This window comes from Cornus florida, unplaced genomic scaffold, assembly GCF_030987335.1.
Source record: "Cornus florida cultivar Cherokee Brave unplaced genomic scaffold, ASM3098733v1 CherokeeBrave_3.0.0_Hap2_Chr06, whole genome shotgun sequence".
NCBI lineage: Eukaryota > Viridiplantae > Streptophyta > Magnoliopsida > Cornales > Cornaceae > Cornus > Cornus florida.
The window spans coordinates 92830493-92841744 of NW_026775576.1; the positions used below are offsets into that span (position 1 = coordinate 92830493).

The 11252-nt window shown below is 32.9% G+C and overlaps 1 protein-coding gene across 1 annotated transcript; it reads left to right on the forward strand.

Moving 5' to 3' along the window:
- The first annotated feature begins 1420 nt into the window (after positions 1–1420).
- On the forward strand, positions 1421–5182 carry LOC132312931 (uncharacterized). Its single transcript, XM_059811500.1, has 3 exons — positions 1421–2934; positions 3531–3723; positions 4407–5182. The coding sequence occupies exons 1-3, from the start codon at positions 2071–2073 to the stop codon at positions 4925–4927; spliced, it is 1578 nt and encodes a 525-aa protein (XP_059667483.1). The 5' UTR covers positions 1421–2070; the 3' UTR covers positions 4928–5182.
- The last annotated feature ends 6070 nt before the right edge of the window (positions 5183–11252 follow it).

The window sequence follows — 11252 nt, forward strand, 5'->3', positions numbered from 1 at the left end:
TTTTATGAACATTTCTTTAAGTTTGACCAAATATCATATTGAAATATTTTTTGAAAATAATTATCACTCACATTATAAATATTTGTTCCGTTTTTCACTTATACCCCAAAAATTACTTTTCGAATATGTCAAATATTTTTTGTATATAAAGTGACATTACCACCTTTCTAACTATATAATAACTTAAAAAAGTGTTAAAATGACTTAAATACCTCTCAACTTTTATTATATGAACTTATAATTATTCTTTATATATATATATATATATCACCATCATGTACACCCATCAATTTAAAATTATTTTTTAAAAATTATATATATATATATATATATATATATATATATATCACCAGGTTTCTTACCTTTTCTATATCTTTTTCTTTTTCTTTTTTAATTTTCTAATTTCCTCTTCTTCTTCATTACCATCGGCTAAGAATTTTTCTTTTTCCTTTTTTATTTTATTTTATTTTCTTCTTATTCATCACACCTTCAGTTTAAGCCCTTTAGAAGATGAAGGCAGTCTATATTAGCAAATCCAACTAAAAGCAAACAGAGGCCTGGGGGCATTGAATCGGTCCTCTACTCAGCTCTGAAGTGTCAACACTAAAGCGCCCAATTCACTAGCTGCCTCACCCGCTCTTATATTCTTCTTTGAAGAGGAAGATCTGAACCTCATTTTTGATCTTTTATTTCCTTTAATAAATAGGGCTAAAAACAGCGCATAATTGGACTTCAAAATCAACTGTTATTTGACATTTTTCAAAGGTCTAATCTATTCACGAACTGACTAAGATGATTAGGATTTGTAGTGAGAGAAAGGTGGAGTGTGAAATTTGGGGTAAGGGCATTTTAGTCCTTTTAATTTTTGGATATTTTACAATAAACGTTATTAAAAATTTTAGAGGTAAAATTGTATTTTTAAATATTTTTAACAATGTTATTGACGAAAAAGTCATTTGGGGTTGAGTGATAGTAATTTTCGAAAGAATTTTTATGTAATATTTTGTCAAACTAAAATTAATCCAATTTTATAAAATTTGATCAACACATTTATTCCACGTATATCATTAAATGTACGTTAAGTTTTCAAAATTATAAATGTTGAAAGGTTTCGTAGGTGTGTGATTTGTTCAAAATAGTACTGTCTTAGTTTTAAAATAGTTGTCCTTTGAGATTGAAGGCGTATAATTTATTTTAATATTTTTTTGAATTTTTATTCTTTCTGAGTCTTTAAATAACTAGAAAGTGCGCAGTTCTAATCCCACATTAATTAAGCACTGTGGTATGCATGATTGTCTGTTTGTTTTGTTTACACGAAAATATATATATATATATATATATATATATCCAAAAATTTATTTCAGTATCTCTATTTAATAATGAATTAATTAAATAGGGTTTGTTCTCAACGCATCTCGAGACAAAGTCAAGACAGAGAGATGAACTACGCGGAACGCCTCGGTTGGTACAGCAAAGCAGCGCAGTTCTCTCCAATGCCTGCCTCGTCTTTCCTTTGCTGTTACTACTGATACTCATAAAACAGAGCCCTCTGTAACAAAAGGATTGGTTGGTACAAAATTACACATGCCATCTCTGTAGTCTATGACTGTCTATTTATATATATACATACACACACACTGTATATGTTAAACACACACTCTCTCTCTATGTAGACACTCTAGAGAAAAGGAAAAACCCATTAGACAAGATCCCTTCTACTAGTACACTAGTACCACATAGTCTTACACAGCTACAGTTGCAGCCCATAAATGCATAAAACTGTTTACAGTTTTTGATAATTTGTTAATCACCACCATGCCTCGATTTAGTAATCTCCAGATTTGAATCACGAACTCTCCTCATTCTTTCCTTTCTCTCTCCTCCCTGAACTCTCCTCATTCTTTCCTCTCTCCTCCCTCTCTCTCTCTCTCTAGCAGTACTATTTGTATCCACTTGTCCTAACTTCAACTCTCCACTTTCAGTTGAAAACTCATCAACTCTGTCATGTTTCAAAGCTCTCTAACCAATTTCAAAATTTGATTCTTCTTTTGTCCAATTAAAAAACATACCATGATGATGGCTCATAAGCATCTACACGAGCTACTGAAGGAAGATCAAGAACCGTTCCAGCTGAAGAACTACATTGCCGATATCAAGAAGAAACAAATTCCCAGAACAACTTTACAAGTCAAGAAACGAAAACCCATTGTTGAGAGCTCAAGCTCGAGGCACAGTATTCTCTGCAAGCATGCGTGTTTTTTCTCGTTCCAGGACTCGCCGGACGTCAGGAAACCACCGTTCTTTGATTTTCCGTCGCCGGCGAAGAGTCCCTGTAAAAGCCCCAACACCGTTTTCATGAAAGTCCCAGCTGGAACTGCTGCTTTGCTTCTCGAAGCTGCAATGAGGATTCAGAAACAATCGTCCTCTGCTAAACCCAAAACCCAGATTAAGAATGTGGGGTTTGGGTTATTAGGGTCGATTCTGAAGAGATTAAGCAATCGGAGTAAGACCCAAAAACGTGAAATCGACTGTGATGGGGTTAGGGTTTCGGCCGGTGGTCGTAGAAAATTCAGCGGAAAGGGCGAGAAAGTGAAGGAAAATGTGGCGGGAGTGAATTACAAAAGTGCTTCTGAGGTAGAATTTTCGTGTTCTTATGGGAAAACCAAGCTAAATAGTGCTGTTTGGTCGGAAAGTAACGAAGAAAATTGGTCTCTGGGTTTGGAGACCTCTACTAGTTGCAGGTCAGTGGACTCTGAAGAGATTGAATTTGTATCTGAAGAGGGAGAAAATGGAGGTTTCGCTTCCATTGAAAAGCGCTTCTGTTCGAGCCCTATAAGCCCTTTCCGATTTGCTCTTACAAAAAGCCCGTCTTCCGGCCGCCGGACACCGGAATTCTCGTCGCCGGCGGCGTCTCCTTGTCGCCATAATGAAAAGGTTTGTCTTTCTACTTTTTATCATTATATAATATATATATCTCTATTTCCGGCAACGTTCAAGTTCTATTGACTCAGCTCTGCGCGCAAGTTGAATTTTGACTCAGTTTATTCAAAAAATTCAAGTAAAAAAAAAAAAAATTTCCTCAATTTCTCTCAATGACTCAGTGAGATGACAGAGTCAGTGAAGCGAGTTCGCGGTGTTTGAAATGTCGGCCGGAATGTCGATCTTAAATGACACAAGAAACCATCAATCTGGTGCCCACAATTGCAAGAGACAAATAAATAGGGGGTCATATAAGTCATTTACTCCACATGCATGAACAACCTGTATTTTTTTGATCATGTCTCTGCCACCAAAATCTCTTCTCAAAGACACTTGTCTAGAAAATTATTTTCCAGAAATTAAAGTACGAATTCGATTTTGTCTTTTCCATTAAACCCTTCAATTAAAATCCACATGACTATTTAGCACTACATTCTATTGTTTAGTACAAATGTAAAAGCCCAATAATGTCAGATGATCTGTTGCAGACAATTACAATACAAACAATGTGATAGCTTTGTATAAATTTTGATTATATTGAAATTTAATAGGAAAAAGAGAATCACGTAGCAGAGAGCATAACAAAAGTCCAATTAGAAGAAGAGGAAGAAGAGAAGGAACAATGCAGTCCAGTATCAGTATTGGATCCTCCATTCGAAGACGACGCGGAGGCGGAAAGACACGAAAGTGTGGACGAGGAAGAAGATGACTATGATCTCGACTGCAGCTTTGAAATTGTACAAAGTAGGTAACAAATTCCATTAAGTTGCATGTTAACATAATTTTGATGGTTTATTCATAATATAGCAGTTGATCTGTCCTTTCCAACTGTGGTACATGTATTTGATGAAGCCCGTATGTTGGTTACAACAGATCCAAAGAGTCGTAATCATCAGATTTTATAGCATGAATTATTTTTTGATATCTATTGAAAAATTTATATTTGATTGTAAATTAGAGAATTTTTTGTCTATGTGAAGAAGACGTCGCTCACATAAGTCATATGTTCATAACTTCTTTTGTGACCCACATTTGGTGGTGGGGTGTTATCACTTAATAATGGCCACAGGGTCCCCTGCTCAGTTGATTAAATAAATTTGTTTGACCGTTGGTAATTTTGTCATTTTGTTCACATCAAAATAATAAATTTAATTGTTACATTCTCGATTTAATACAGTAAACAAATGTGTATCGCAAAGGTTAAATTTTTTCATTTTTGTGGGGTAAAAAATTATACATCTTTTCACGGCCCAGTGTTATATTCTTTGTTAGACGATAAACTGTCTTGTATTATTTCCTTGTGCTGTAAATGTTCGTAGTGTTCTAATTTTCATGTTCTTATTTCAGTTATTCTCAAAGCCAAATTAATTCATTGTCAAATAATTTGTTCAAATTTTCACTGTGTTTGTTTTGCCTTGGACTTGCAGGAGCAAAACAGCAACTGTTGCACAAGCTTCGAAGGTTTGAGAGATTGGCAGAGTTGGATCCTATTGAACTCGAGAAAATATTGTTAGAAGAACGAGATGAAGAAATTGATAATGAAGACCTAGAGGTCGAAAATGATTGGGAAGATGACGAGTCACTTTCATTTTGCAGAGAAAAAAATGTTGATGAATTTATTAGAGAAAATCTTAACAAATCAAGCCTCCATTTTGGCGAAGTTTCAGCAGACACGAAAACACTGGTCTCGGACCTTATTGCAGAGGAGAAAAGCGAAGAGAATGCCTCGGATGACAGTGAAGTTGTGGCGAAAAGAGTTTGCAAGAGGTTGGATTCATGGAAGGTGGTGAAATGTAACACCATTGATATGATGGTGAAGTCGGATTTCGTAAGAGAATTTGATGGGTGGAACAAAAATCAGGAGCAGATGGGAGAGACGGCAATGGAGATCGAGCTTGCTATATTCGGATTATTGGTTGAGGAATTGTCACAAGAATTAGTCTGCTAAAAAACTGGGCTGTGAAGGAAAACTTCATATATAAAGTTTCTGGTCAATCTAAATAATTTTTTGGTCTAATTCTATTAATTTTTCTAGTGTGACTTCAGCTGTCAAGGGATATATATGATAGACCTAATTAGTAGTAATTAAGTTGATTTTAGTTTATATGGTCTTATGTATGTATATGTATCATGTATGCAAATGGGAAGATGTATGTATTCTAAACTTTCGTTGCTCGATTCATGAAACATTACAAGTACAATATACTCCTGGCCCTTTATTTCTTTATTGGGAAATGGAATTTTATTTTGCAATTATTTCAGAATTTTTTTCTTTGCTTTCAAACCCGAGAAATCGCTTTCAAAAGGTATCCAAACAATGCCCAAAGTGCAACTTCCCTTGTTTTGGAAGCAGCACAAATCAAAGCACTTCCAAAATGTCAAAAAAAAACAATAAAAAAAGTGTAGATATTGTGTCAGTTTGATGGGAGCACGTACGTTTCGTGACCCCAACTTACACTTTGTGTAGATAGTGTTTGCTTTATACACTGTTATTCTTTCAGTTTTAAAAAAGACATATAAACATCAACAATCTCTCTCCCGCATAATGTAGGACATCACTGTTCATACAAAACTTCGTGTATAAGTTGAAGCTAAAAATCTGAAAATGGTCAGAGTTGGAACATACATACTCGTAGGTCAACATCAAATTAAGGTTGAAGCTAGCAATTATGACAATCTAGAATTATGACAAGGTAATAGAAACAAAGCTGCAAGAGCTACCAAACATGTCAAGAGTGAATTCTTGGGCAAAAGTTTCAGCAAGGTATATGATTCCGAGAAGCTTTTTTCTCAAGAGAGACACACTGGAAAACAACTTCCACTTTTTTTTCTTTTTTTTTCCTTTTAATTATTATATGGATAAGCACTAAGCAGCATCTACCTTTTTCTTCTTTGCTATAACGCATCTTTCATTTATGAATGCTTTATGACGCTTTTTTAATCGCCTAGTCTTGCCACTTTTTTATTTTAATAATCACATGATAGCGGACACTACTGTGACCTATATGTATATAGTATGTATATCTATGTATATATAATTGTGTTGCCTGTGATTAAATTAAATTGCTAGTGATGTGACAATCGAACAATACATTATTAAGCAAAAGGAAGCTAGACATGAATTATTTCATCTAATTATAATTATTAAATTATGGGATAGGGGTTATGGAAGTGACTTAACATGATGACTAAGGTTATATTTATCATTGTCGGAAACAGATTTAAATATATATATATATATAAAAGGAATGTGGTCCTCTGAGCTGGGACTACCCATTGTATTTAGATTCAAGTTATATTAAACCTAATTAAGTTATTTATGAATTTATTATATGTTAGGTGTTCATCGTGCATTGCACTGACATTAGTAAAATCAATAAAACATCATTACTATAACCCCACTTTGCATGGAAAACAGAATGGAACAAATGTATTGAAAAACTTTGATTAGTGTAACCCACCTATCAAAAAGTAGTGTTATTATTATTTTTTTGTCCAATTTGTAACTTAAATCACACAAAATGGGAGAGATTACAAGAGTAACAAAATTCAAGTCACATATAGTAAAATCTGAGTGCAAGAGAATTTGTGAATTCAAGTCACATATAGTAAAATTGAGAGGAAGAGAATGTGCAAATTAAGAAAGCAATACATGTTTAGAAAGATATGATGTGACACATGTGATATATACATCCAATACTTACCATATGTTGTTTTAAATTATGATTTTAATTTAATTAATTATTTTTGTTGTTTTATTTATCTATTTTTTAATTACAAATCTTGGCTTTTAGGTCATTTAGGTTTATAATTTACAATTAGAAGATTAATTGAAGTTCAATTGTTTGGTACAACCACTTGGGTTTGAGAGTGACAACATTGGTTAGACTTGGATTCATCATATTACCAACCAAAAAAGAGCGTGACGTACATAAAAGATAAATTGGAGGGCAAACGTACAAGGCATCATATCTCCACTAAAAATCAAAATTCATTTATAAAAGGAAAAGGAAAGGTGACGAGAAAGAAACCTAATTGCCTCCGTGATTGAGTTGGTAAGTGTTGGATGTATATATATCACATGAAACCAAAAATACTCAAGAATTGGAGCATTGCTATTGTTTGGCTTCCCAAAACCAAAACTGAAATATTTTTCATTAGGAATTGATTGGAAAGAGGATTTGACAAGTGAATCCGTTGCCTTTGTGGGTCATATATAGTTATACACACACACACACATATATATATGTATATATTTATACTAGTGTTCTCTTCAAACATTTGCTTAATAATAAACGAATGATGACAGACATATAGAGGTAGAAGTATATTTGAGCAGTTGAGATAGTGATGGAAATCATGTTTATGTACACGTTATGACTAGTGAACGTATATATATATAGTGTGAGAAGAAGACAGAGCCAATCATCAGTGTATAGTTTGGCAAGATAAGAATAGAGCAAATGATTTAAGAGGACTTTTGAATTGTGATTAATCATGAAAATAAATTTCTTTTGAGAATTGGAAGTATAGAAATATGTTTTGGAGCATTGCAAACAAGCAGAGTTTACTCTCAGCATCTTACAGAAAAATTAAAAAAGAACCCCTTAGTTCAAAAACATTGCTAGTCCTACAGTCACAGGTTTACAATCTAGGCCCAATCCATTGGGCATTGCTTAATTGGGCAATGAATTTTTAAATCTCGAATTGGGCTCCGGTCCAAATTTCAAGACCTAAATTTATTTTGGAGTGCACTTGAGTAAGAGTTTCTCCAACAGTCCAAGAACCAGAGAATAATTTTTTTTTTCTAGATTCTTAGGTCCTACATGCTAGTTACATGCGATTTAAATTGCATATTTACTCTTGGTTGGCATTATATTAAAGGTTTGAATATATATTAATTTATAATTTATCATTATAAATTATTATGGTATACAATTTTGTTGCTTTTATAATAGTTTACTCTGACGTCTGGCATCATATTAATAGTTATTTTATAAATTATACAGATATGGTCTAAAATTTTAAAACATGGTACAATCATATGCATAAATAATCGTGATAGTTCATTTCGTACAGTAAAACATGCTTGTTATACTCTCAGAAGCTGATGGTGTAAAACCGTGTGGGTTGACACTAGCACTGGCCTTTTAAGTTGAAGAGGACAAAGATTTGGGTAGCTTGACGCGAGGAACACTTTACTGGTATGAGATAAGCCTAATGAAAAGTAGTTTTATGCTTGCGCTAGCAACTAGAAAAGGTGATCAACATATATGGCTTTTTATGTTGGTCTCCAACTTTTAATTTCGTCACTGTATCTCCTTGGATTCAGTTTCAGTTATTGTGATATTTTCGTTTCTAGAATTTTTTTGTACAATCTAGCACCAAATGTTATTATGTAATTGCATTAAAATGAATCCTATCCGGCGCACCAGGTTAATTTGGCACAAAGAATATGATGTTCTGAAATTGAATTTGGGGGCATAACAATGATGTTTTTTATTTATTTACAAAGATGGTAAGTTATATATTTAAACTGAATGTACAAGGCAAAGCCCAAAATACAGAGGCCCAAAACAAGCCAATCAACCAGACGAGCCGACAGTGGCCCATTCAACAATTGAAAAAGACAATAATATTCTAGAAGCCTTGTCAAAAACAACATTACATCCGGTGTGGTTAGCGCGATGAGGCAGAGCCTCTGATGGTCAATCCGGCTCCGGTGGAGGTCTGATGAAAGACTAAGGGAGATCTCACTCTAGAATGATCTTTCTCGCGATGGGTGAGTCTCTTACACTAAAGGAACTAAGCCTCTGTTTTACTAAATCCATGGTGCGATGCAGCAACCTAAATATTGTCTATTCAATAATAGTAACTTTATTTTTTTAAAAAAGAAAACAATTACCTAAAATTTAAAACCTTTAATCAACAATTTTAAAAGTAATAAATTTTAGCTTTAGTAATCAAAGTATTTTTTTTTTCCTTTTTTTCTTTTTTCTTTTTGGCTAAGTAGCAAAAGTACTTTTATTTTCAAACTTCTTCAAAATCTATTTTTTAAAAATAAAAACGGGAATCAATTCAAACACATGAATACTATCTCAACATACAATTTTCAATTAATCATTAGATACTTAAATAAGGATCAATTCCACCTTATGACAATTATTAACTCCATTCAGATACATACGAGAAAAAATAAAGGAAATGATAGTATTAGTTATGAGATAAAAGAAAAAAAAAAAATTGATAACAATAATATTTATTCGTATTTGGATAGTGTTGCCACCAAAACTTGGCAGCCATCTCAGCGATGACGTAAACCAATGAGGAGCGAATAGGTATTTTCAACATGACGTCATAAGAATCAGCTATTTAGAAATATCAGGGGCATAAAAGGAAACGACCCGTGTAATTATATTGCATATATTAATTGGCTGCCAAGCTTACAAGAAAGTAGTTAAATTTTAGCAACTAATGGTTGACTATTTCATATTGGGCTACTGAAGTAAAGGAAGAAGGGCTGGAGTTTAGTTGAAAGGTAACAACTAAATTCCTATTTTATAGGAAGTTTAGGTGTGATATAAAAGGGAAGCTCCAACATAACATGCGGAAATTCAAATATTCTACAAGTGTTAACTCATTTTAAAATTGAAAGCGAAGAAAATCAAGGAAGAGAAGATTCTGCTACAAAGAATTAGGAAAATAAGTTGATTATGACTTCTATAAATAGGAAAGTTTGTAATTCTTTCCAATTCGCACCACCCACAAAACATGAATTTCTTATTCAATTGACTCTATGTCATTTATCAATTTCCTTATTTCTTTTGTCCAAATGGCAATTTTTATTCAAAGAAGCTAAGTTCCAGTAACTTATTTTTCTTTTTGCAATGTTTTAATTATGCTATTTACATTATTAGTCATTTTTTTCATGCAAACGGATTCAATGGCCAATCTTTGATCAGATTTGCGTCATGTTAATTTGGCCCGTTTATTTCATTTCTTTACTTTTCATGCAATTTCCATTCGGCCAGTTTTAATTATGCTATTTTAATTCAAAATATTTTCAATTCAATGGCAATTGATTAAATTCTTGTCATTCCTTTTACTTGCAATTGATTAAATTATTGTCACTGCATTTCGCTTTACTTCATTTCTTTTCATGCAATTTCCATTCTGCCAGTATTAATTATGCTATTTTAATTCAAAATGTTTTCAATTCAATGGCAATTGATTAAATTCTTGTTATTCCTTTACTAGCAATTGATTAAATTATTGTCATTGCATTTCGCTTTACTCCATTTCTTTCCATGCAATTTTCATTCTGCCAGTTTTAATTTTGCACATTTCAATTCTCAATTCAATGGCAATTGATTAAATTCTTGTCATTCATTTCAATTCGGCTGTTTACTTTTCAGTCAATTTTCATTTAATCATCTTTCTTTAAAGTTAATTTAAATTAAGCCAGTTCATTCAAATTTCTTTAGTAATTGCATTTTTATTTCTTTTAACATTTTTATAAAAAGTTCTTATAAACAAAGCAGAAAAAGAACCTTGCTGAGAGTTCTTACTATTCTCTCTCCCACACATTCGCCTGAAGTCTGCCAAGTAAAAAGGGATAGGCTGGTGTTCATTTTATAATTTTGAGTGTTTTATACTAATATTTTGGCACGCCCGCAAAAGTTTATCGATTGGCATAAGACCAAAAAATCACGCGAACAGATAGATAGGAGAGAAAAGTAAAAAAAAAAATGATAGTATTCTTAATTGGAGAAACTTCTTCTCTTAATTAGCAACCCAGGCTTGGCATACCAGAATCGAATCAATAGGTGCTCTAGGAGAATGGAATCTTCCGACAGACCACCATCGCAACCTTCGGATTGACTGGCTACAAGCGTTACGAAGCTTGAGGTACACAGTTACCATTGTAATGCTCATCTCTATGTTGCAGACAATTTTGATCTAGGGATTTTTAGGACTTTCTTTCCTTTGTCACCCAATGGGTTTGTTTGTCTTATTCCTGTGCCTTTGGGCTTGTAGTCCTTACATTTAAGCTGGACCTTTTCATGGCTTAGGCTAAGAATACCTTTGGGCCAGTCCTTTTTTCTTTTTTCAGCAAAAGCTAAACCCACGTAATTATTTCCTTATATATTCAAATTTGTTTTGCTTTATATATTAATGTTCCCTACAAAATAATATATTTGTAAATATAATATCAAAAATATATAATTAAAATAAATATAGTAATAAAAAATATTTAATAAATTAATATAATC